This window comes from Populus euphratica, unplaced genomic scaffold (assembly GCF_000495115.2).
Source record: "Populus euphratica unplaced genomic scaffold, PopEup_1.0 scaffold72.1, whole genome shotgun sequence".
In the NCBI taxonomy this organism is placed as follows: Eukaryota; Viridiplantae; Streptophyta; class Magnoliopsida; order Malpighiales; family Salicaceae; genus Populus; species Populus euphratica.
In genome coordinates, this window is record NW_011499922.1 from 102559 (window position 1) to 129137 (window position 26579).

Here is a 26579-nt window from a genome sequence, read left to right on the forward strand (position 1 = left end):
AATAAAATTACATAATATTACAAATCTAGGATGCTTTGTGCATAGCATCTTTATTCGAAGACCATCTTACAAAGTAAAAAATTATTCCAAATTTTATTTGCATATAATAATTTTATTTTCAATAATAAAACAACAAATGAATAGTCAAATTATTTATCAATCATGTCCATTTGGGAGTAGTAGCTTTAATTTCCAACAGCTGACTTGGCCTCACGAAGATGCTTCTCCCTCGAGAGTAATTTAGCCAACCTACACCAACAAAACAAAAACTTAAGAAATAAATAAAAGAATAATCAAGAGGAAACAAAGAGTATTATTCATTCATTTATACTTTCTGAGAGCCTCTTCATTGGTCATCTTATTGATAGGTTCAAAGACTCCAGTGGCCAAATTCACCCTTGAAACTGGCTTCTTCAACAATTCCTCGCCCACTTTCACAAGATTCTCCAAGTTCTCTTTCGTGGCAACATCCACAGATGAAAGTGTTCCGGTCAATGTGTCATCCTGCATTGATTTTTCACACGTGTTATAATGTTAGATTTCCCCCACTTTGCTTCATGAATAAAATATATTGGATATGACAGCATTAGCATGATAAATAAGCACCTGAATTCGAAGATAATTTTCCTCTGAGCTAAGGGCTTGAAAAACAGTGGAAATATGAAAATCAACCATGTCACCACTAGCTTGTGTGAAAACATCTACTAATGGAGTAGAATGATCACTAGTCAACCATCCCAAGACACCCCATTCAGCTGCTTCTTCTGCATCATACTTTTCTTCTGATTTTGCTGTACCAGTGCCCAGGGACAGGACTAGAAATCGGCCATATTCCATTGGGTTCATGTGGTAGGAGTCAGGTCCCTCCCGATTGATTGCTTTTGAAACTTCACTGATGGCAACTAAAGTCTGAACAAAAGAAATGAATGATATAAGATTCTTTATTAATAGAAGCACAAGAAGTGTTTGAAGATTGATAAATCATAAACATACTGGATTGTTTGCTGCCACACCACCATCAATAAGATTGAAATCTCTAACTTTGCCCGATGGATCTTTGGTTTCAAAATAATGGGCAGGAAGATAAGTCGGGGCAGCTGAAGTTCCAATGCAGATATCAGACAAAAGGACATCCGTTGATGGGTTATTCTTCACCTTATAGCTAGAAAAGATAGTTGGCTGGAGGTGCTTGATGTCAAAAGTAGGGATCACAATATTTGTCAATGTCTGCTGCAACCATGTATCTCCCAACTTTTCCTTGACAATACTATGCAAGAATTTTCCATCATACTTTGGTCCTCTCAGAGTCTTCACCAGATTTGCAGCCGAGGCAAATTTAGAGCTATTGGCAGACAGTACTTAAATTAGTATCTTCATGGATGAAAATCAGTTGTAATGCAATAATTCATCATCAGCATTAATTATTACCTGTCTTGAGGAAATATTTTAGGGCAGTTCTCAAGGTAGAAGTCATTGATGTCTTTAGCAGCAAACAAAGGGCGGTTTTGCTTGTTCGGTGCAGCTAGCATAGCCGTCACGAGGCCGCCAGTGCTAGTCCCTGAAATCACATCAAAGTAATCCGCAAGCCTTGCATCTGGACCATCCAGCTTCTGTAAATTTGAATAGAAAAGCTAATCAGTGATACAAACAAGAGATAAAACTCTGTGCGTGTGAAAAATAAGCAACCATTACAATTCTATATATAGACACATATTGATGCATGTAAAACTATTTAGTGTTAAACTTACGTCATGCGTTCAATTTATTTTTCTTTTATTATATATATGGTCATGTACCCGAAAACACAAAAGCACGCAACATCTTGCATGTCTATTTGACATGCATAGATTAGTATACGTGCTAAAAGAGCCCGTTTTCTTTTCTACCTGAAGCTCAGACTCTAAAAAGGCAAGGATAGTTCCTGGTATAATGCCTCTTATTCCACCTCCATCGATGCTGAGAACAGTGATGTGGTTTCCACGAGTTGGAAGTTGAAGGGGAGATCTCGGAGTTTGCATGTTGGCCATTTTAAAAAACAAATGCTGAAAATGTAATGAGGGAATCAAGAGAACTAGTAAGTGGAAGAGGTTTAGCGTAAACTTTCTGGGAGCTTGATGAGAGATCGCTAGTATACTCAAATGTCGTTAAGTGTTGTAACCTTGCAATCTGCCAGAGGGCGATGCTGAGGTATTTATAGACTTCTAACCCTTCATGGTGTTTGGAATTTTCAACAAATTCCCAAGACTTTACTCCCCCAAGTTTGACCATTTTGTAGTTTCCTGGATGGGCCGGGAATAATTTTGAATGGATCCTACTTATCTGTACTTATCACAAACAGTTCTTAGCTGACACGGTTCAAGTTGGACCACTTACAAATTGGGACCAAGGGTACAATTGAACATTCAAAATTCTCAAATCAAAGAAAGCAGACACTAAAATTAGAATGGTAGGTATTTTGCTAGCACACAGTTAAATAAGTTAGTTGATGGAGATCATTAGTGCAACTATTTTCGAAGAAACAACTCCTGTTAGCATCAAATTAAATGGGATTTTGCAAAAGTTATAACCAAAGGCACCGACGAATTCATGTAAGAAAAAGCAGTTAGGCAAACTTTATGATTTTCCGAAGGAACTTCTTTTTGTTTAATTTACCTTGTCGAGGTTTACTTCATTGAAATCACCTCTAAGTATAGGACCTCAGGTTTATAATAGCTTTGTGGGTGAATGAACCTAAAGAACAAAGGACCAAGCTTCATGATACGTGTCTTGGCCGATGACCGATCAAACAAAACCATATGAATATAATAATGCATTTAAGGAAATTTAATTTGATTATCACACTTAGAATGTGCGTGTGATTATCAATTTGCTCATTTCGACTTTTCATTACATCGTCACCTTCCAAGCTTCATTTTGTTTGCGTCTATTCAACATTTTCTGAACTTCCATACACACCGTGCCTAAAAGGTGATTTCAATGGATTGAAAACAATAATTAATCTTAAGCGCAGTTTTCAATTGTCTTGATAGGATCATAACTGCATGTTTATAAAGAATTAATTCAACTTAATATTTTTCAGATTTAAAACATATTGTATTATCATTAATTTTTATTAATTAAAATAATGATGATAATATTTAAAGTTATAATTACTTGGTTAATACTATAATAAAAAATTAATTCAACCCAATAATTTATATTTTTATACGAGTTCTCAAAAGTAATCTTATATTATATATACTCTATCTAATAACAACCAACCGTGATTAATAAAGCTTTCTTAATATGTGTAGTTTGTTCCATTTTGTACAAGAAATTCACGTAGATTAATGTTTATAAGAATAGGATAAAACGGTTAGGAAGTGCAGCCCCATATATATCTGAACACAATGAAGTAAGAAAGTATATACATTGTTAGCTTGAAGAAGATTAATATAAAAACTATGATCTTAAGATGGATGTGAAGATGATTCTTTGACAAAAATAAAATGAAAAACTATCAATTGTATTTGAATCAACAGTGGAGAGTCCATATTAGTATAAGAAAATAATCTTCTTTTTATTTTTATTTTTAAAGAAGAACTGGAATATACATGGAATTGATTGAATAATAATTAGTTCTTAAGTTCTTCATGATTCTCACAACACATTTTGGTTTATGAAATTTATTATCGTACAATTTAAAAATACCATTCAAAAAGGTAATTTAGGTTATTGCTTGAACTAGCAAACTAATTTTGAATATATTTTTTGACAAGACATATATAGTCGCTTCAATTAATTTTTTAATATTAGTTTTTCTATTGTATGAGACCGTCGCCTTTTATGAATTGAAATTGATATATTTTGAAGTCGGACATTTGATTCATTATCTAGGGTTTGAATCAAAGCATATGATTTCAATGTGCTTGATTTACACGAAAGTGCATCAATCTAATAAATAAATATTTTCAATCCAATGGGATTTCTATCAATCATGCCACTAAGTTGCATCACCTAATCATTCTAAACTACAATTCACGTGTAGTCTCAACTGCAAGTCTTGCAACATATATTATTCTTTCTAGTTAACTAGCATTTGTTTTTCTAATTGCATGGATAAAGAAAACGCCACTGCAACTCAGTGATAAAATTAATGATAAAATTAATGATTGAGTGAAACGAGTAAAAAATTCTTTTGGCATGCATTGTAAAGTTATCAATACTTGAGAAAACTATTACAGATTTTAAACATGCATTGTAAAGTTATCAATAATTTTTTTTTATTAATGACAAACTTACCAACGAAGTAGAAATTATCAATGAGATTTTTTTATAGGTAATTTTTGTTTATAAATTTATTTTGAAAATAATCACCGATAAAATTTATCATAAATAAAACTATTAAATCTTACATTGATTTCTACATTTCCACATGGAATTTACCCAAATGAAAAGTAATAATATAGAGATTTGATTGCAAAATTTATTTATCATAAAAACTAAACTATAATTTTTATAAAAATACAAGGACCAAAAAGACTTTCTAAATAACTGAGTTTTTAAACAAATATAACATTCTTGAATATTATAAGTGCTGGAATGAAACTTTGTGACATATCCAATTTTTGTTTTTGTGCAAACACTCTTAGACATCATCTAAAAGCTTTTTATTATTTATATATTGTGACAAAAAATATTCTTGATTAAAATTATTAAATATTTAAAATAATTTTAATTTTTTTAATCTACTCTTAATATTTAAATACCAATCTACGTATATTAATTATCATTTAAATTTCCAGTTCAATTCATTGTCAAGGAATAATTATAACTGAATATTCAGTACTGGCCGTTTGTTTCATCACGATATCACACAAGCATGAAGTTGTTTTCCTTCTTCAATCATGCCCTTCAATAGCTTACGCTTTTATATATACAAATGTAATTTTTCTTGCTCTTAGCCAAAAAATTTTAGTACTAATTTTTATATAAAATCTTGATTAATATATATATATAAAAGAAGATATTGGGCTTGAAATTATGGTAAAAACATAAAATTTAGAGATTGGTGACTAAAATATAAAACATGAAGAGAATTTATGGCTAACCTTATATTAGCGACAACTTTTATTTTTATCAAATTTTTTATTTATTTTTCAAGTTAGAGAAAGAAGAGAAAAGATGATTAATTAAAATTAATTCCAATCATAAAAAAATATCAATTTTGATGTCAATGGTTTATATTTAATGAGAGAATTTCTATTGTAGTGGTTTTTTTTAAAGTCATACTTTGGGCCACTAGGACTTGTATGTCTATCCAAACCTTTTTTATATTAAAAAAATTTTAGCAATGGATTTTTAAAGAATTTTATTTTATATTTTATATTTTATCTTTTATCTTTTAATATTATATTAATACAGAATTTATTTTTATTTTTTTATCATATAATTTCAATATAATTTTTTTTGAAGAAAACAAATGTGAGCTTTATTTTTTTTTAAATAATTCTAACCTCATTTTTATAGTTGTCTATATTATAATTAAACTCAAGCATCTAGTCTTTGTTTTTTATGTCAATTGATTATATTTGAAATCAATGATTTTTTTTGTAAATGATGTTGAAATTCAGGGTTCAATTACAATTGATCTATGGGAAAAATTAAAAGAAAGAAAAGATTTTCATGAATAAAGGCCCAATTGCTAAATGTCAGAACTTCAAGGGGCAAAATGAAAATGCCCAATTCAGCAGAAGAAACGACGTCATTCCAAGAAGGACTGTTTATCCTCTTCCTCCCTGAAACAAAGGAACTCGCCAGTAAAAGAAAAAAGAAGGACGAAAAATGAAATGGCATCTATTAAGACAAATCAAAACAGCCAAATCTATCCCATTCTGTTACAGTCTTCTTCACCGCCACAATATGCCATTAACACTAAGGAAACCATCACCAACAGTCCAGCAATGGCGATTGGAGTCAATTCTATCTTTACATAGAGATCACGATCCTAGGAAGATAAGGATCATATTTCCCTCAAGAAGCCCTATAAAAGCAGAAGTAGAGGGTAGGCAAAAGGGAGGACGAAAAGAAAAAAAACAGAGATAAAGGAAGAAGGAGAGGAGAAACTAGGGAGTAAAAGGACGTAGAGAACTCAGAGGACGACATAGGGAGAGACAGGGACCAGAAACGAAAAAAAAAAAAACAGAGGAAAGACCGTACAGAGAGAGCCAACAAACCAAAAAAACAGAGAAACCAGAGAGAAAGACGACCGAAGAGAAACAAACAAAGACAAAGGGGAGGAAAGTAGCGTTGTCCAAACCAGCATCACCTCAGTCCTATGTATGTTTGTTTTTATGTTTTACAATATTTTTAAGAAAGTTTAAATTTTCTTTTAAATTAATAATTTTTTAATATTCTCAAATCATTTTAATGTATTAATATAAAAAATAATTTTTTAAAAATATTATTTTAATATATTTTCAAATAAAAAAAAACAACACTAAAATACTTTCAAACACACTTATTTCCAGCAACAACTGAAGTGGGTAAACTTTCTTTCCTCCTGTTAGTATTATAATTACCTTGTTCCTGTAGCAAGCGTGCTTAAACAATTTACGAACACCTACTAATAATGGCCAATTTGGTCACTAAACCAGGCTAATGAGAAAGTCAGGCTTGCTAGATCAAGCCTAAGTTATATCACTGGGCTAGATCCAGTATAAAAATAATAATAATAAAAAAAAATCATGAAAGAAGAGCCTAGGTATTCCATTGTTTTAGTTCAGGTATGTTTGACAAAATACACTTTTATATTCTTTCACTTTAATCTCACTTTTTTTTTTTTTTGATATCTAGCCAAACAAACCTTTTTTAGATATATAAAAAATTCTAAAAAATGATATCTAGCCAAACAAATCTTTTTAGATATATAAAAAATTCTAAAAAATTTAAGAACTTTTTATTTATGGACCCATCACAAGTTTTTTTTTTTTAAAGACTTTACTGAGTATTTTGGGTTGGAGACTTATATTATAAAATATAAATCTAGTATGCAGTATATATCAGTCCCTAAAAAAATATAATAAATATAATAGAAATATGTTTTTTGCTTTCAATCTAAATTTTACTGATTTATTCACTAGCGCCAGAGTCAGGAATACCATTTTTTTTTGTTACGTAATATTTACCAATGTCAGAGTTGAAAATATTTGTAGTTGAATATTCATTAGCACCAGTGTTAGAAATATTATATAAAGATAATAAAAAACAAAATAAAACAAACTCTTAGCAATTTAAGACAAAAGCAACAATGCAGTCTACCTAGAATAAGGACACTTAAGAGGTGATAGTATTTTTTCGTTTTCTTTTTGCGTAACCAGTCTTGTACCATATAATTTCTGATGACTAGTTTGGATTTCTAGTGACCGTAATACTAAGTAATGACTCTTTAAACCATACATTTTCTCTCTAATAATAAGATGTCAGTTGTCAAATATATATTCCTTTACCGTAAATTTTTTTAAGATTTCTATGATGTTAGTTGCAACGGTTAAAAGAAAAACTAGGTGATTACTAAATAATATTAACATAATCAATCCAAGAAATAAATATAAGCTTTTTTTTAGGAAACGAAAATATTTAAAATCTGGTTGAATTCTATGATTATTCAAGGTACGAAACAATTACATTGCATGACCTATTAGTTTGATTCACAGCATTTACAAGATAATGACTAAGGTTCTTTCTAGCCGTTTGAAAGCGGTTATGCATGACCTTATCAGTGAGAATCAAATAGCTTTCTTGACAGGAAGACAAAGAATTGATGGGTTTTTGGTTGCTAACGAAGCAGTTCATTCCTTAAAAAGGTGCAGGGTGTGAAGCCTTATCTTTAAGGTGGATTTTCACAAAGCTTTCGATAGTGTGCAGTGGGATTATTTAAAGCAGGTTATGAGGCATATGGGTTTTGGTGAAAAATGGATTAATTTGATCAATACTTGCATCTCCATTGCAAAACAGTTAAAAGGATTTTGTTGTGGTTCGCTATTTATTCAGGTTTGCACATTAACTTCCACAAAAGCTCTTTAATTGTCATAAATGTTGGGGAAGTTACTTGTGCTAGTATGGCATCTTCAATCTTTTGTAAATTTGATTCCTTGCCTTGCTCCTATCTGGGCATGCCTTTGGAATCCAATCCTAAATGGTTGTCTACATGGAAGCCTATTATTGAGAATTTCAGAAGAAAGTTGAGCATGTGGAGAGGTCGTATGCTTAATATGGCAAGGCGTATTTGTCTAATCAAAATTATCCTGAGTTCGTTGCCAGTATATTATATATCTTCTTTTCTTATGCCGAAGGGTGTCTGTAATATACTAACATCTATTCAATGAAGATTCTTGTGGTGTGGAGTGGCGATGCAGAAGAAAATTTACAAGGTGCAGTAGTGTATTGTGGTGAAAGCTAGAAAAGAAGAAGGTCTTAGGTTGGGTTCTTTAATGTTTAAAAATATATCCACGCTTTTCAAATGGATATGAAGGCTAAGGTTGTCAGGCCATGCCTTATGAAAACAAGTAATAATCCATATTTACTCCATAACTTTGGAAAATTAAATCCCAAAATTGCATGGTCATATTTTTCCATTTTGAAAAGATGTTTTGTCAATCTTAGACCCAAACAGTGCTATCAGCTTAGTATTGTATGTAAACATTAAATTCCTAAATAGTATTATTAGCTTAGTATTGCATGTAAACATTATATTCATGATTGGAGATGGATCCTCCATCTTTTTTTGGTCTGACATGTGGATAAGATTAAATACTTTGCGCAACATTTTTCCTAGGCTTTACCAAATTTCTACTATTCAAAATGGTGTAGTTAATGAGATGGGTCAATGGGTGAATGGTTATTGACGACAGAATTTGGTTTAGTGTAGGAACCTCTTATCTCATGAAGAGCAACAATATCATCTTTTGCTCTCAATGTTGAAGCCAATGATAATTCGGCAAGAAAAAGATGACAAACTTATATGACCATGTAATTTTGATGGAAGCTTCTCAGTCAAGTATTGTTACACCCTAATTAATAATACCTCCTTTGCGAATAATAGAGTGTTTAAAGTCAATGTTTAGATTAAAGGGGCCCCTTCAAAAGTTCAGGTGTTTCTCTGGTTGCCAGTTTAGGACAAAATTAGTACAAGAGTTTTTCTCCATCATCAGAATGTTTTGCCTGCATCATAAGCTTCATGCGTTTTTTGTAGCTCAGATTTGGAAACCTCAAAGCATCTTTTTATACACTGTAACTTTTTTAGGAGTGTTTGGATGAAAGTTTTGGATTGGTAGGGTATCCAATGTTATTTACCAAAAACACTTGACTCACTACTTCTATAGTGGCCTAAAATGGTGCACGACAAATTTCAAAGATTAGCTTGGAGACTAATTTTCAGCAGTACTATTTGAGGTATTTGATTATTAAGGAACAAAATTGTTTTTAATGAGGGAATTATAAGCTTGTTTGATTGTTTCTCCACCATTCTTCATCGGGTTGCTATTTGGTTGCATATTCTGGATTTAAACTTCACTTATATAGGAAATGACCTCTTAAGATATTCTGATAGCATCAAATTGTGGTGTAATAAGAAATCTTAGGTAATCTCTTTGTTGTTTGCTGTAATAGAACAATTTTTTTTTTCTAAGTGTTTTTTTTCATATCTTTGTATTTTACTTTGGCTATTGCCTTTATGGTATTTTTAATATACTCTCGATGATTATAAAAAAAATAAATTATATTGCATGGAAAAAAAAACATTACAAATCTTGGATACTATGTGCATAGCATCTTTATTCGAAGACTATCTTACAAAGTGAGAAATTACTTCTTCCAAATTTATTTGCATCTAATAATTTAATTTTCAATAATAAAACAACAAATGAATAGTCAAGTTATTTATTAATCATGTCCATTTTGGAGCTGTAGCTTTAATTTCCAACAGCTGACTTAGCCTCACGAAGATGCTTCTCCCTCGAGAGTAATTTAGCCAACCTGCACCAACAAAACAAAAACTTAATAAATAAATAAATAAAAGAATAATCAAGAGGAAACAAAGAGTATTATTCATTCATTTATACTTTCTGAGAGCCTCTTCATTGGTCATCTTATTGATAGGTTCAAAGATTCCAGTAGCCAAATTCACCCTTGAAACTGGCTTCTTCAACAATTCCTCGCCCACTTTCCCAAGATTCTCCAAATTCTCATTCGTGGCAACATCCACAGATGAAAGTGTTCCGGTCAATGTGTCATCCTGCATTGATTTTTCACACGTGTTATAATGCTAGATTTCCCCACTTTGCTTCATGAATAAATAATTAAGCACCTGAATTAGCATGATAAATATGCACCTGAATTCGAAGATAATTTTCCTCGGAATTAAGGGCTTGGAAAACAGTGGAAATGTGAAAATCAACCATGTCACCACTAGCTTGTGTGAAAACATCCACTAATGGAGTAGAATGATCACTAGTCAACCATCCCAAGACACCCCATTCAGCTGCTTCTTCTGCATCATACTTTTCTTCTGATTTTGCTGTACCAGTGCCCAGGGACAGGACTAGAAATCGGCCATATTCCATTGGGTTCATGTGGTAGGAGTCAGGTCCCTCCCGATTGATTGCTTGTGAAACTTCACTGATGGCAACTAAAGTCTGATCAAATCACAAAAGTAATGAATGATATAAGATTCTTTATTAATAGAAGCTCAAGAAGTGTTTGAAGATTGATAAGTCAGAAACATACTGGATTGTTTGCCGCCACACCACCATCAATAAGATTGAATTCTCTAACTTTGCCCGATGGATCCTTGGTTTCAAAATAATGGGCAGGAAGATAAGTCGGGGCAGCTGAAGTTCCAATGCAGATGTCTGACAAAAGGGCATCCGTTGATGGGTTATTCTTCACATTACAGCTAGAAAAGATAGTTGGCTGGAGGCGCTTGATGTCAAAAGTAGGGATCACAATATTTGTCAATGTCTGCTGCAACCATGTATCTCCCAACTTTTCCTTGACAATACCATGCAAGAATTTTCCATCATACTTTGGTCCTCTCAGAGTCTTCACCAGATTTGCAGCCGAGGCAAATTTAGAGCTATTGGCAGACAGTACTTAAATTGCTGAAAATGTAATGAGGGAATCAAGAGAACTAGTAAGTGGAAGAGGTTTAGCGTAAACTTTCTGGGAGCTTGATGAGAGATCGCTAGTATGCTCAAATGCAGTTGAAGTGTTGTAACCTTGCAATCTGCCAGAGGGGGATGCTGAGGTATTTATAGACTCCTAACCCTTCATGGTGTATGGAATTTTCAACAAATTCCCGATACTTAGTCACCCAAATTTGACCATTCTGTAGTTTCCTGGATGGGCCGGGAACAATTTTGAATGGATCCAACTTATCTGTATTTATCACTAACAATTCTTAGCTGACACGGTTCACGTTGGACCACTTACAAATTGGGTCCAAGGGTACAATTGAACATTCCAAATTCTCAAATCAAAGAAAGCAGACACTAAAATTAGAATGGCAGGTATTTTGCTGGCACGAAGTTAAATAAGTTAGTTGATGAAGATCATTAGTGCAACTGGTTGGATTTGAACATGTTATTTCCCCCAATTTGATTCCTAATGGCCATTAAGGTTTAGTTTAATGCTTTGTTTTGGTTCACGAGTTCAGGCAACTTTTATAGAAGAAACAACTCCTGTTAGCATCAAAATGGGATTTTGCAAAAGTTATAACCAAAGGAACCGACGAATTCATGTAAGAAAAAGCAGTTAGATAAACTTTATGATTTTCTGGAGGAACTTCTTTTTGATGAAATTACTTTGTCGAGGTTTACTATATCATTGAAATCACCTTTACGGATAGGTCCTCAGATTTTTAATAGCTTTGTGGGTGAATCCGTGAATGAACCTGAAGAACAAATTAAGGACCAAGCTTCATGATACGTGTCTTAGCCGATGACCGATCAAACAAAACCATGAATATAATATTGCATTTAAGGAAAATTAATTTGATTATCGACCACGCTTAGAATGTGCGTGTGGTTATCAATTTGCTCATTTCGACTTCTCATTACATCGTCACCTTCCAAGCTTCATTTTGTTTGCGTCTATTGAACATTTTCTGAATTTCCATACACATCGTGCCTAAAAGGTGATTTCAATGGATCGAAAACAATAATTAATCTTAAGCAAAGTCTTCAATTGTCTTGATAGGATATTACCTGCCTGTTAATAATAAATTTATTCAATTTAATAGCTTTTTGAATTTAAAATTTATAAAAAAATACATTACATTAAATTTTATTAATTAAAATCGAGATAGTGATATTTAAATTTATGATGCTTTGATTAATAAAGTTGTTAGAGAATAATATAAATTATATTTTTAAATCTTATTTAATAGCTTAAGTTCATGGATTAAGATGGTTATTTGACATAGTATTAGAACTTTGATGACCAAACGATCATGAGTTTAACTTATCATCCTTATTTATTTGACTAAAATTACTCATAAGATAATGTGAACTTATGTAAGTTTCAAGTTCAAAAAGTTTTTATTTAAGAGGATGTTTTAGAGAATAATATAAATCATATCTTGAAACCTTACCACCTTATAGTTTAAGTTTTTATATTAAAATGATTCTTTGATAAACATTATAATAGCATGAAAAAAATATTGCTTGAACTAGCAAACTAATTTAAAAAAAATTTTAGCAAGATATAGTCGCTTCAATTAATTTCTTAATATTATTTTTTTTATTATATGAGACCGTCGCCTTTTAGGAATTCAAATTCATATAGTTTGAAGTCGAACATTTGATTCATTATTTAATTAGGGCTTGAATCAAAGCATATGATTTCAATGTGCTTGATTAGCAAGAAAGTGCATAAATTTAATAAAGAAATATTTTCAATCCAATGGGATTTCTATCAATCATGCATGCCACTATGTTGCATCACCTAATCATTCTAAACTACAATTCACGTGTAGTCTCAACTGCAAGTCTTGCAACATATATTATTCTTTCTAGTTAACTAGCATTTGTATTTCTAATTGCATGGATAAGGTAAACGCAACTGCAACTCTGTTGTAAAATAATCATTTACCGACTATTAGTGTAAAATTTATCGTTGATAAAATTGTTAAATTTTATAGTGATTTCTACATTTCCACATGCTGATTTACAAATTAAAAGTAATAATATAGAGATTTGATTGCAAAAGTTATTTATCATAAAAACTAAATAGTAATTTTTATAAAAATACAAGGACAAAAAAGACTTCCAAATAACCAAGTTTTTAAACAAAAATAAGATTCTTGAACATTACAAGTACTAAAATGAAACTTTGTGACATACCCAATTTTTTTATGTGGCAAATACACTCTTGGACGTCACTTAAGAGCTTTTCATACTTTGTATATTTTGATAAAAAATATTTTGAATTAAAATTATTAAATATTTAAAATAATTTAAATTTTTTTTTAGTTTATTCATGATATTTAAATACTAGCTTATTTGTAGATACAACATTTATACTAGAATAGTAATCATTAATTCCATGAATTAAAATTTGTAGGAGTTATTGAAATATTAATCGAGTTCCCATGAATTTAACAAACTAATTATTAAATTCAAAATGCATGTAAATATTTTTTAAAAAAAATTTTGTATGAAAATACTAAAACACCATGTATTTCATTTTATTTAAGCAAGATATGCTTTTTATTTTTATTTTTAAGAGACTTGACTGTAACTATTAAACAAAAAAAACCCTTAACAAAAAATAAATAGAGTCTAATGACTAACCCTATTATGACTCGACAGGGTTGACCCAGAAACAAACCAAAATAAGGATCCAAAACCTAGACAGATTCAACATACAAAAACATAAAAATAAAATATTTCTTAAAATATAGAAAGAATGAAAACATTAAGAACATTTAATCATAAGCCTATAAACAACATAAACATTCAAACGTATTGAATATCAATGAATAAGAGTTTAGGAGGTTATAAAGTAAGTTCTTAGTGTTTTGAACATTAAAAACTTTTTTTATATTTTTTTTAAATAATCAGTCTAACTAAAACCTAATTTATTGGATAAGGTTTCATGAATAATTTTGTATTATTTTCGATATAGCCATCTGCTTTGAGGGATCATGTGCCCCATGGGTTGCAAAAGTTTTTGATATGATATTATGCATTTTTTCCTTAAGCTTTTTATGTAAGTACATCCTCACGGTGACAGCATCATTTGAATTTCCCGTTCAATTCCTTGTCAAGGAATAATTATAACTGAATATTCAGTACCTGGCCGTTTGTTTCATCACCATATCACACAAGCATGAAGTTTCCATGCATGAAAATTGTTTCTTAATTTTTTCAAGACAAAAGGACACGCGATGGTCAAAATATTGTTCCCAGCAGCCTCACAGAAGGATAGGGTTTGAGGTCTCAAGGAAGAAGACGCTAACTTACGATATCAAAAGCCGTAGAGAATCAAATCGAAGACTGCTTTGTTGGAAATTAAATCTAAATTGCTTTTCTAGGATAGATACGAAAGTACTTTCGAAATCTTTAAGTAGTATATTAATTGCAATATTCCTTGGTGTATTCTTTTGCCCTTCAGCACATTTTTGGCTAATTTCTTAGCATCATGATACAATTTGTGCTATGAGGTTTCGTGTTGCCTAGTACATCTTTTGTTTCTTCTAATTAAGTTTATGGCTGTTCTAAGTGAGACCGGCTGTGCTTGAAGATAATGTTAACTGATCGTCGAAAAGAGACCAATTAACAAAAGATTGCTCAAGTTGAAGCAGAGATCAGTTATGCAAGGAATAGAATTTGCTAAGAACATTCAAACTTTTGGATTTGGAAATCAAACAGCAAAGTCTTTAATTTTCCTTTACGTGATCACGTCACGTTAATGCTAACAAAATTTCATGCATATCATGAACTTCCTTGACGACGCATCCCGAGGAGAAACTTGCACAATTAATATAGAAGCCAAAATTAATACTTGAGAAAACTTGACTGGGGATCTCGAGGATTATATAAATTTGACATGCATGTACGTTGTTACAGATTTTAAAATAAAATTATTATTAAAATCACATTTAATAAGTTAAATTTTTTAATAAAAAAATTGAAATAAAATTTTAATATGATATCTGAATTTTAATAAAAACAATCATGTATATATTTCATGCCCCTACCATCCTCCTTCCATCTTTATACTTGCGTAATAATGTTCTCCTCATGAAAAATCCACAGCTATCCTTTCAAGGACATAATAAATATTTTCTGAAGCAGACAGATCCATCAACCTTTAACCACTTAAACTATTTACAGATTCACTCAACTTAGTCGTAACTAGAGGGTTTTTCTTTATTCTTTTTTCCGTACTATGATAAGCCAAATAAAAATACTACACATATCTTCAACCCTTTTACTTCCAAACAAATAAAAAAGTTCAAATCTAGAGAAGTGGTGATTAATTAATGAAAACAATCCATCAAACTTAGCCACGTAACTCTAAAGTTTTTAATGGTAGGTAGCTGAAATGGTGGCTCTACTTTTCTAATGGTATCGCCCCAAGATCATGGCTGCCGAGAACAAGAGCAAGCAAGGAAATTTCCTTCCTTTACGCATATAATATAATAAGTATGTTCTTATTTCTTGTTCATTAGGCATGCTAACACACATGTGTGTGTCTTTGGAATTCTTTTTGTTTTTCGTTTTTTGGAAAACATGCGTTCATGTCAATGCAGTTACATTTCTTTAGACAAATCTTGGCATTAAGAAAAATTAAATCCATTGATTTGATTTAAATGATTTTTAGAAAAAATTAAAGTAAAGCCCTTTAAAAAGGAGTACATGTAGGTGGGCCTAATGAGCCAGTTTAAAAGAGCAGACGTGCATGCTTGTACATTTAATTTATTTAGCCTTAATTATTTTTGAAGTGGCCAAGAGACTTCTCTTTTTGCTACAGTAGATGACACGCCGCCTCTAGCTTTGCCCCTAGACACTTTTAAATGGTTAGAAAATTGTTCTTGCGACTTCTTGGCCAAAACAATCTATTTTCAGCTATTTTGATTAAAAAATATTTTAAAAACATCTTATAAATTTAAATACTAATAATTCATAAAAAAATAATTTAAAAATTAAAAATCAATTTCAAAATAAAATATTTTTTATTGACTCAAATTTATTATGTATTACAAGATGAAAGATGAAAGGTAAATAATATCTTATTAAAAAAAATTTATTAGATAAAATTTACCAGTATTACCACCAATATTTTTATTTTTTAAGTTAGAAGTGATATTATTTAATTTTTTTATTAAAATTTAACAGTTTTTTCTCTTTTCTCTCACGTTAAGAATTGAAAAATATAAAATTTTAAATTAAAAATTATTTTTTAAAAAATAATATAAAGTGAAAATATATCCAAGGTAAGGTAAAGTAGAAAAATCAAAATTAACTTTTCATGCTAATTTTAAAAACATCATCAAAGTAGATGGTGTTTTTCACTCTAATCTCCTGTTTTCAAAATTTATCCTCCTTTAATAAATCAGAACAATTTTATAATAAAAGGATTGAACAAAAAAAAAAGCTTTAATGATAAAAAAAAAAAGAAGATAAAATTAATCACCCTGGCTTTAATGATAAAAAAAAGAAGATAAAATTAATCACCCTGCTACAATTCATAGTGAATTGTAAAGCAGTCCCCGGTGTTCTGGCGCTAGAGGGAAAATGCCACGTGGTTTAGTTTTTCAGTTATTTATGACTCTAAGTGAGAATTAATTAACATTCCCAATAAGCCATAGGAAAAGCACTCCAAGTCCAGAGAATTCACTCCACCAGAACTGTGTAGATCCCTTGGCGACTTGTACATTCCTTACTGTGCCAAGCACCAAAACACATTTAATTACAGGCAAGATAATCTGAATATATATAATTACACCCTTGGATCATCTCATCAACCTTTCTTTGTGGACCGTCCCTCAAAATCTTTGGGGTAAGAGAAGTTTTAGTTTTTTGATAAAATGGGGTAGAAAAAGATTGACAACATGGAGAAGGTTTTTGTGCTTCATGATGAAAATGGAGAAATGAGAGGAATGTGGGCATGTAGGCACATTGACTACAAATAATCTTCGTGTTTGCAATGATTGTCGAGAGTAAAGGGGAGGGTGATTGTTTTGAGCAATTCTAATATTGCCATTTAGAACCAATCTGCAGAAACAGACATCCAGATTTCTTGTCATCATCAGATCAGAAAATGAAATAAAGAATTAATCCATATAGTGTTAACATGTTAATTACTTGGATCACTGTTGTTATGTTGCCAATAACAATAATAAAGAATTAATCCATATGGTGTTAACATGTTAATTACTTGGATCACTGTTGTTATGTCGCCAACAACCATCTTGACACACTCTTTTTTGGAGTAGGATTGAAGCACAGTGGAGTTTGTGGTGAAAGGTACAGAGTAGTCGTTGCTTCCAATGCTGAACATGTCACCAGCTGTGGATAACAATACTGGCTTAACTTCTGAAGCTCCTAGTTTTTGCCTAACCTGCTTCTCCGTATTCTTGAAATTACTTAATTGTGTTTAAGGTCTATCACCTTCCAAGGAACAAACAGGAAAAAAAGAATTAGTACTAGTAATCATGCCAATTAAGAGATAGATAACTTTATATGAATTCAGTTTTACGTACACAGAATTATCTAAGCAAAATGAAGTCACTCAAACAAGTAGCAGTATTATTATATATAACCAAAATCCACTCCAACAAGTAGCAGTATTTTAGTTTGAACACAATTATTTTTGTAATACCTTGGATGACTTATTAATACATTATTTTAAACAGTCACATCCTCACATAAAGAAATACAACAAAGTAAACAATTAGCCATGGAAAATAATAATATACTGTGTAACCGTGTTCTGTTCTCCCGCCGTTCTTAATTTTTTTTTATATATAAAAAGATGATATTTAGTTATTATAAAAATGTTTTTTTTAATATGATTTGAGATATAGACCAGGTTAAGAAAATTGATTTTATTTAAATTAAATTATAACAAAAAAACAATAATAATAAATAGATTAAATAAAAAATAATCATGGTAACCTAACAAAAAACATTATCTCACAAAAAAAAGATAATATATCTTAATTATCTTTCAAGTAAATATAAAAGGATAAAATAAAATTTTTAAAAATAAAATAAAAAATATTATATATTTTTTGAAAAAAACAATCTTATAAAAAAAATCAAATCAACTCAGTTTAACTCGTCAAACCTAAAATTTAAATAATGAAATATCCTAATAAAAAAATTAAAAAGCTCATTTAAAAAAATAATATCAAACAATGAAATTTTAAAAAACAAAATCTATTAAAGATAATATCAATCACGTTAGTATTTTAAATCCTGTGATCTAAGTTGCCAAACTATGAAAAAAAAACTTTCTAATTTGATTAATTTCTTCAATAATAATAAATTTGAATTGGATAATCACATAGCATGCAATACGGTTTAATTATGAGTTGTTATACGGATGAGTTATATGTAAACGAGAGGGTTTCAATTTAGTATAAGCTGGAGAAGAAAAACTTGGACGAAAAATTGATGAATTTTTGAATTTTTGCATGGCAAATCCAATGTTGCGAGAGTGGAGGAGAGCACTAGCTTCTTACTGGACTGCAGTTCATGATGACCACTAATTCTACCTTTGAAACTTTTTTTTGGTAATGTGGTATAGTATGGTTGAGATCTTATTGTTTAGTTTTTATTAATTTAATTTAATTTTAATTTTAATTTGTTTTTGAAATCATAAATATAAAAACTAGTTAAAAAAAAATTATTTAGCCCACAGTGCAAGATATAAATCTAGTCTTATCACTAAATTTTGTATCGGAAAATAAAAAAATGAAAAAGATAATGAGAAAAATGTAAAAAAAAAAAGAATTTCAAGATAATTATTTAATTTATTAATATTATGAATTTAGATATGAGATTGGCATTTGAGAATCGCACCGATGAAATCAATTTAAAGAATTATGAAATGAATTTAAATTGAAATTTATGGACAAACAAAAGACAATACAACAATATAAAATATGTTAGTAATTCGAGGAAAAAGAAAGAAAAGGCAATTAGCGGTGAGCAATGTGTCTCCAACCAAAATTGTATCATTTAGAAGAAAAGGTATGTATTTTATTTGGTGAATATACAAATTCAATTGTGGATGACTTGTTCCAAATCCATGTGAGAAGAACTTGATTTCGATATACAAAAGTTGATATGAGAATTTGCTAATTTTTTCTAAGAAAAACTAGCTAATTATTAATAGTATAAACAAAATAAAAATACAATAAAAATCAGCTTTACCTGGAAAAAATAAAATATTTATAGTCTGATTGAATTACATAATAGTACAAATGTAGGATGCCAAGTGCATAGCATCTTTATTCGAAGACTATCTTACAAAGTAATAAATTATTTCTTCTAGATTTTATTTGCATCCAATGATTTAATTTTCAATAATAAAACAACAAATGAATAGTCAAATTATTTATTAATCATGTCCATTTTGGAGTAGCTTTAATTTCCAACAGCTGACTTAGCCTCACGAAGATGCTTCTCCCTCGAGAGTAATTTAGCCAACCTACACCAACAAAACAAAAACTTAATAAATAAATAAATAAATAATCAAGACGAAACAAAGAGTATTATTCATTCATTTATACTTTCTGAGAGCCTCTTCATTAGTCATCTTATTAATAGGTTCAAAGACTCCGGTAGCCAAATTCACCCTTGAAACTGGTTTCTTCAACAATTCCACGCCCACTTTCACAAGATTCTCCAAATTCTCTTTTGTGGCAACATCCACAGATGAAAGCTTTCCCGTCAATGTGTCATCCTGCATTAATTTGTCACACGTATTATAAGGTTAGATTTCCCGACTTGGCTTCGTGAATAAATAATTAAGCACCTCAATTAGCATGATAAATAAGCACCTGAATTCGAAGATAATTTTCCTCAGAGCTAAGGGCTTGAAAAACAGTGGAAATATGAAAATCAACCATGTCACCACTAGCTTGTGTGAAAACATCTACTAATGGAGTAGAATGATCACTAGTCAACCATCCCAAGACACCCCATTCAGCTGCTTCTTCTGCATCATACTTTTCTTCTGATTTTGCTGTACCAGTGCCCAGGGACAGGACTAGAAATCGGCCATATTCCATTGGGTTCATGTGGTAGGAGTCAGGTCCCTCCCGATTGATTGCTTTTGAAACTTCACTGATGGCAACTAAAGTCTGATCAAATTACAAAAAAAATGAATGATATAAGATTCCTTAGTTATACATGCTCAAGATGCGTTTGAAGATGCTGAGGAAATCATAAACATACTGGATTGTTTGCTGCCACACCACCATCAATAAGATTGAATTCTCTAACTTTGCCTGATGGATCTTTGGTTTCAAAATAATGGGCAGGGAGATAAGTTGGAGCAGCTGAAGTTCCAATGCAGATATCTGACAAAAGGGTATCCGTTGATGGGTTATTCTTCACCTGATAGGTAGAAAAGATAGTTGGCTGGAGGCGCTTGATGTCAAAAGTTGGGATCACAATATTTGTCAATGTCTGGTGCAACTGTATATTTCCCAACTTTTCCTTGACAATGCTATGCAAGAATTTCCCATCATATTTTGGCCCTCTCAATGTCTTGACAAGATTTGCAGCCGAGGCAAACGGAGAGCTATTAGCACACAATAGTTAAATTAGTACCTTGATGAATAAAAAACAGTTTCAATGCAACAATTCATCATGAGGATTAATTATTACCCGTCTTGGGGAAATATCTTTGGGCAGTTCTCAAGGTAGAAGTCGTTAATGTCTTTAGCAGCAAACAAAGGGCGGTTTTGCTTATTCGGGGCAGCTAGCATAGCAGTCACGAGGCCGCCAGTGCTAGTCCCTGAAATCACATCAAAGTAGTCTGCAAGCCTTGCAGCTGCACCATCCAGCTTCTGTAAATTTGAACAAAAAGAAACTACTCAATGATACATACAGGAGATAATAAAACTTTCAGTGTGTGAAAAATAAACTAACATTACATTTCTACATACATACACAGATGCATGTAAAACTAGCAAGTGTTAACCTTACATCAGGCATTCAACTTAATTTCTTTTTTTTTTAGTATATATGATGATGAAAAAGAATCCAATATCTTGCATGCCTATTTGACATGCATCTGTATACGTGCTAAAAGAGCCCGGTTTCTGTTTACCTGAAGCTCAGACTCTAAAAAGGCAAGGATACTTCCTGGTATAATGCCTCTTATTCCACCTCCGTCGATGCTAAGAATGGTGATTTGGTTTACATGTGTTGGAGGTTGAGGAGGTGATGATGGAATTTGCATGTTCGCCATATTGATAAACAAATGCTAAAAATGTAAAGAGGAAATCAAGAGTCCTAGAAGTGGAAGATGGAGTTGAGAGGGTTTAGCTTAAACTTTTGGAGAGCCTGAGAGATGGCTAGTACTCAAATGTATTCAAGTGTTAAATCTTTGCAATCTCCCAAAGGAGATGTGGAGGTATTTATAGACTTCTGTTCTTCTTGATTTTTTTGGAGTTCTTAAAAAATTACTAAGAATTTACATACCAAATTTGATTATTTTGAAGTTTCTTGGATGGGGAACAATTTTGAATGGATCCGAATTTTTCTGTACTTATCGCTACACAGTTCTTAGCTGACACGATTCAAGTTAGACAACTTACAAATTGGGTCAAAGGGTAAAATTAAATTGTTGGTTGATTAGGAAGTAGGGAGTTATGACATGAGAAGTAATCAATTACATCAACTGGGATTTTGCATAAGTTAGCAACAAGAGAAGAGACAACTTCATGGATGGAAAAAGTCATTGAGGCAAAGTTATCGATGTATAATTTTCAAAAGGAAACGTTTCAGTTCAATAATCCACGATAATATTGAAGGATAATTCCGAGATATATTAGCTTTTAATATATACCTCCCCGCAATCTAAAACATGACACAAACGGCCTTAAAAAAGGTTCATATATATATATATATATATATATATATATGTTAGAATCATGTGTTATTAACGGATAATAGTGTTAATAAATATATTTTTAGGATAGTTTTGTAGGGTGCATGTTTTAAAAATCATGTGTTTATTAACAAATTAAAGTGTTAGTAAAAATATTTTTAGGACAGTTTTGAATATGAAGAGAAATGCTATCTCTTTTCTTCTATTTCCATATCTTGTCTTAGACATGAAAATATTCAACCAATGCTTTCAATTTCAGGTAAGTTAAGAAAAAGTAGGTGTAATGTATACCTAAGCAAATTATTTTCTATCAAAAAAAATTTAAAATTTAAAAATTTAAATAACTACATGAGATCTCAAGATATAATTTATATTATTTTATAATATATTCTCTCAAATAAAAAAAATTTAAACTTAAACTTACAAAAACATTTATTACCTTGTGCTATTAATTAGATTTAAATTAGAAAAAAATAAAAATAATGAAGTTTACTGTGTTTAGTCATTAAACTCTAATATAAAGTTAAAAAATTAATTTAATTTAAAAACTTAAATAAAACTAGAAATATAATTTATATTATTTTTTAATATTATATTTTCTAGCACAAGTTAAATGCAGTATTTTTCCTAGTTAGTTTTGATTTAATTTTTCTAGATTTTTTCCCCATGGTTTCAAAGTGTAAAGTTAGAATCGGAAAACACCTAGGTTTTTTCTTTTGTTATAATTTGAATTCCAGTTTCCAATCGCCTAAGCTTATGATTATACGTGTAAAAGAGATTCGTTTCCAAGCCAAAGAGAAAAAGGTCCAGGGAAGCAGAAAAGCAGACCAGGCTGTATTGCTCGTTTCCAAGCTATATATATACCATTGAAATCACCTTCTAGGATAGGAGCTCGGATTTCTAATAGCTTTGTGTGCGAATGAGCCTAGAGAACAAAGGACCCAGGGTGGTGCCAATGTTCCACAGTAATTGGGACCAGTTTGGCTTCCCCTTCGTCATCAATATATGCAATGGCTGCTTCATGACACGTGTCTTAGCCATGAATATAATGCATTTAAGTTATCACACTTAGACTGTGCGTGTGATTATCAATTTGATCATTGAGACTTTTTCACTATACACCGTCACCTTCCAAGCTTCAGTTTTTCTTTGCGTCTATAGAACATCTTCCCAAATTCCGTACATACCATGCCTAAATTTCAATGGATCGAATACAATAATTAATCTTAAGCACAGTCTTCAATTGTCTTGATATGATCATAAACTGCCGTGCTTAAGCTTCCTTAATTTGTGGTGTTTGTTCAATCTTGCACAAGAAATTGACGTAGATTAATGTTTCGAAGATCAATGAAATAACATTAATTATTTGGAATTCAATCCTATATATATATATATATATATAATCAATTGTATTTGAATCAAGAGGAGAGGGTCTATATTATTATCAAGATATTATTTTCTATTATTATTCTTTAATCTTAAGAAGAATGGTAATATATAATGAATTGATTGAATATTTCTTCACCATTTCACAACGACTTTTTGTTTATGAAATTATCTTGCAAATTTATGATTCAATCTAACAATACCATTCAAAAAGATTAATTTAGGTTTTTGTTTGAACTAGCATATTAATTTTGACTATTAGTCTAGTAATACATTATTTTTTTTCTATTAAGTGACGCGCAGCTTTTTACATATTGAATTTAACGTATTTTTAAATAATATTTTTTTATTTTAATAAAAAAATATCAACTAAACGTGCTTAGTGACAAGAAAGAGCAACAATTTACTAAAGAAATATTTTCAATCCATTGGGGATGAATGAAGTTGGACCTATATTGATTGTTAACCCTAAAATCAATTCGACATGTTGCATCACCTAATCATTCTAAACTACAAGTCAGTCTCAACTGCAAGTCTTTCCATATATATTATTCTTTTCGGTTAACTCGCTTCTGGTTTTCTAATTTCTAGGGCAAGGAAAACGCAACACCTACGCATGATTCAAATGTCTAATTTCAACTTTTCCATTCTAACTTACCCGAATGAAAAAAAGAAAAAGTCCCACACGTTTGCTGCAAAAGCTTTGGAGGATGCCCCAATCACTTCCCTAGGACCTTCCCACAACCCGGCTACATTAAAATTCAGCATTTTGGAATATACATAATATTAAATAGCCATCATAAAAATAAGTCTATACTAGTTGTATATATGCCCAAGTTATGCTAGGAGGGGCCTAAATTTTTTCTAGATCAGAGGAAATTTTGTGGCATATTGTTATTAAATCTAAAAATGTTGTTATTTAAAAAAAATTGAAAAATAAATCTTTCTATCAATGTAACCCTCATTTATTTTAACCAACATAATGTTCTCGCTTGGAAGAATTCTTTCTGCTTAAAAAAAAAATTATAATCATTAAAGCAATTTAAAAAATATCAAAACAGTATCTTCATTATTTTATTTTATATGATTGAAAGATAAAATAAAAAGCATAAATGTTATAAAATTTTGTTACAAATCTATTTAAAAATTTTAATAATCAACAACTGAATTTTCATATCTATTTATTATCTATTGTTACCCATTTTGGGGGCATGAATATACACACATACATATATACATACATACATACATACATACATATATATATATATATATATATATATAAAAGAAGAGTATACTAGAATGCCCATGAAATTGCAAAAGATTACTGAGGAAGATGAAATATATAAAATACGAATAAAAAATAAAAAAGTTCGACAATGTATTTTTGACTAATAAAAGTTCTATTAATAAAAAAAACTAATTTTAGGAGAAAAATTCAAAATTAAATGCTTAAGGACTTAATTAAAATTCTTCAAGATTTATTCAAATTTATTGAGAGTTCAATTGCAACAAAAAAAAATAATTTTTAAAATTAATTTAAGCTCTAGACAAAAGAAATTAAAGTCTAAGGGTAGCATTGTAATTTTAGAAGTTAATTTGGTCAAATAATAGTGTTCATTTCATAAATATTAAAGATTGATGGGAAATTAGAGATTTGATTGAAGAAATCCAAAATCAAAAATCAAACTATGGGAAATTAGAGATTTAATTGAAGAAATCCAAAATCAAAAATCAAAATGAAAAAAAGCAAGTGAATATTAAGGCTAGAATAAAAATCAAAATGGAAAAAAGCAAGTGAATATTAAGGCTAGAATTGATGACCAAAACAGGAGTCAAATTAAAAAAATAAAATTTATTGGTCAATTAAGAATCAAAATGCATAAATTAAGAACCATATAGCTTGGATCTTCCAATAAGGATTTAATCTTAGATATTATTTTTAATTTAATCCTTATATCACACGTATACAGTGTCGAGGAGATCGTCCACCCTCTCAAGAAAAAATATAATGACCTATCTATCAAGTAAAATATGGAGAGATAAGAAACTTTTGTCTCTTATCAGTAAAATATGGACTGGGAGTCGCCACCCAATATTTTAATTATTAAAAACCCTAACTGGTTTTAGAAATAGAGTACAAAAATTGGTTGCGTATAGAAAAAGTATTAGCACCCCAAATACATCCTACTTAAGGTAGGTTGTATTGTTTTATCTGATAAAATCAAACGTTTAGTTGTGATGTCTGAAATTTATCGGTCTGTTTACGATTTAAAAAAAGTTTTTCTCTGTAAGGAGATTTTTATCTTATCAAATAAAAACCTAATTATTCTATGACATCAAAGAAAAAAATACTTTTTTAATATCGGGAATATATTTTATATATAAATTCATAATCCCTAATGCTAAAACAAAACAAAATAAAATTTTTATTATTTTTTGTAATTTTAGTCAATGTTCTCTTAACTTTAATAAAGTGGTTATTAAAGCCAAAATGCATGCTAAAATATTATTTTTGGGTGTATGAAAAACATAATATGACTTTTTTAGTTTTTAGACACTTGGTCGTATGCACAAAAATATTTTTAAATTTTTTTTGTGTTTTTGAAAGTTTTGACGAAAATCGGGTATTTTACTACCAAATTTGTATTTTTATAACCTAAAAATATTGTCCAACATTAATCAAAATGACATAAAAACTATATGAAAAATTATAAAATTCTAAAACAAATATTTTTAATATTTTTTTAAATAGACCCAGTTAAGCCCAAATACATGGGTTAGGCCAAACCTAACCCAACTACATAGGCTGGGTTTAATCTAGCCCATGTGAATAGTGGGCTTCTCCACTGTTCACATGTAATGTGAACAATGTAGAGAAAAATATAAAAGCAGAACAAGAAGGTGGAGGAGGAGAAGGAACATGGTTGACCTGTGATGGCGTTGAAAAAGTGTTAATGGCGGCAACGATGGCGGCGACTTTATTGTCACAATGAATGGAATGCAATGGCCAACAATGCTTCTCCTTTTTCTTCCTCTCCCTCTATTTTTTTTTCTGCTTATTCTTCTTCTTTTTTTGT

At 30.5% G+C, this 26579-nt stretch overlaps 3 protein-coding genes across 5 annotated transcripts in view; all 3 read right to left on the minus strand.

The window, feature by feature from the left end:
* LOC105135186 (patatin-like protein 2) lies at positions 1–11245 on the minus strand. 2 transcript variants are annotated; one of them, XM_011039943.1, is made up of 7 exons: positions 11147–11245; positions 1887–2050; positions 1429–1610; positions 994–1345; positions 607–909; positions 332–504; positions 1–249 (listed from the first exon to the last, which is right to left on the minus strand). In XM_011039943.1, exons 2-7 carry the CDS (start codon positions 2025–2027, stop codon positions 186–188), a joined length of 1215 nt encoding a protein of 404 aa, XP_011038245.1. In that variant the 5' UTR covers positions 2028–2050; positions 11147–11245; the 3' UTR covers positions 1–185. The 2 variants fall into 2 exon arrangements, with proteins under 2 accessions (XP_011038245.1, XP_011038246.1); XM_011039944.1 differs by lacking the exon at positions 11147–11245 and having other exon boundaries at positions 994–1342; positions 1887–2148.
* Positions 9789–26579, minus strand: part of LOC105135185 (patatin-like protein 2) — a 20872-nt gene continuing 4081 nt past the window's right edge. Inside the window, exons 3-6 of one of the 2 annotated variants that reach the window (XM_011039941.1) lie at positions 10765–11116; positions 10371–10673; positions 10101–10273; positions 9789–10014 (exon numbers count right to left, since the gene is read on the minus strand). In XM_011039941.1, the coding sequence (XP_011038243.1) occupies positions 9951–10014; positions 10101–10273; positions 10371–10673; positions 10765–11116 (892 nt within the window). In that variant the 3' untranslated portion in view covers positions 9789–9950. The remainder of the gene's footprint in view (positions 10015–10100; positions 10274–10370; positions 10674–10764; positions 11117–26579) is intronic. The other variant, XM_011039942.1, reaches the window with a different exon arrangement.
* LOC105135184 (patatin-like protein 2) lies at positions 19420–21595 on the minus strand. The gene is made up of 6 exons (XM_011039940.1): positions 21331–21595; positions 20886–21067; positions 20451–20799; positions 20054–20356; positions 19784–19956; positions 19420–19701 (listed from the first exon to the last, which is right to left on the minus strand). Exons 1-6 carry the CDS (start codon positions 21469–21471, stop codon positions 19638–19640), a joined length of 1212 nt encoding a protein of 403 aa, XP_011038242.1. The 5' UTR covers positions 21472–21595; the 3' UTR covers positions 19420–19637.

What these genes read in the sequence shown, in the direction of transcription:
- LOC105135186 (XM_011039943.1), bottom strand. Translation starts at nt 2,027, where the DNA reads ATGGCCAACATGCAAACTCCGAGATCTCCCCTTCAACTTCCAACTCGT. An exon ending in TTTTAGAGTCTGAGCTTCAG is followed by an intron (nt 1,611 to 1,886) that starts GTAGAAAAGAAA and finishes TCAAATTTACAG; the next exon opens with AAGCTGGATGGTCCAGATGC. An exon ending in AATGAAGAGGCTCTCAGAAA is followed by an intron (nt 250 to 331) that starts GTATAAATGAAT and finishes TTGTTGGTGTAG; the next exon opens with GTTGGCTAAATTACTCTCGA.
- LOC105135184 (XM_011039940.1), bottom strand. Translation starts at nt 21,471, where the DNA reads ATGGCGAACATGCAAATTCCATCATCACCTCCTCAACCTCCAACACAT. An exon ending in TTTTAGAGTCTGAGCTTCAG is followed by an intron (nt 21,068 to 21,330) that starts GTAAACAGAAAC and finishes TCAAATTTACAG; the next exon opens with AAGCTGGATGGTGCAGCTGC. An exon ending in AAAATTATCTTCGAATTCAG is followed by an intron (nt 19,957 to 20,053) that starts GTGCTTATTTAT and finishes AAATTAATGCAG; the next exon opens with GATGACACATTGACGGGAAA.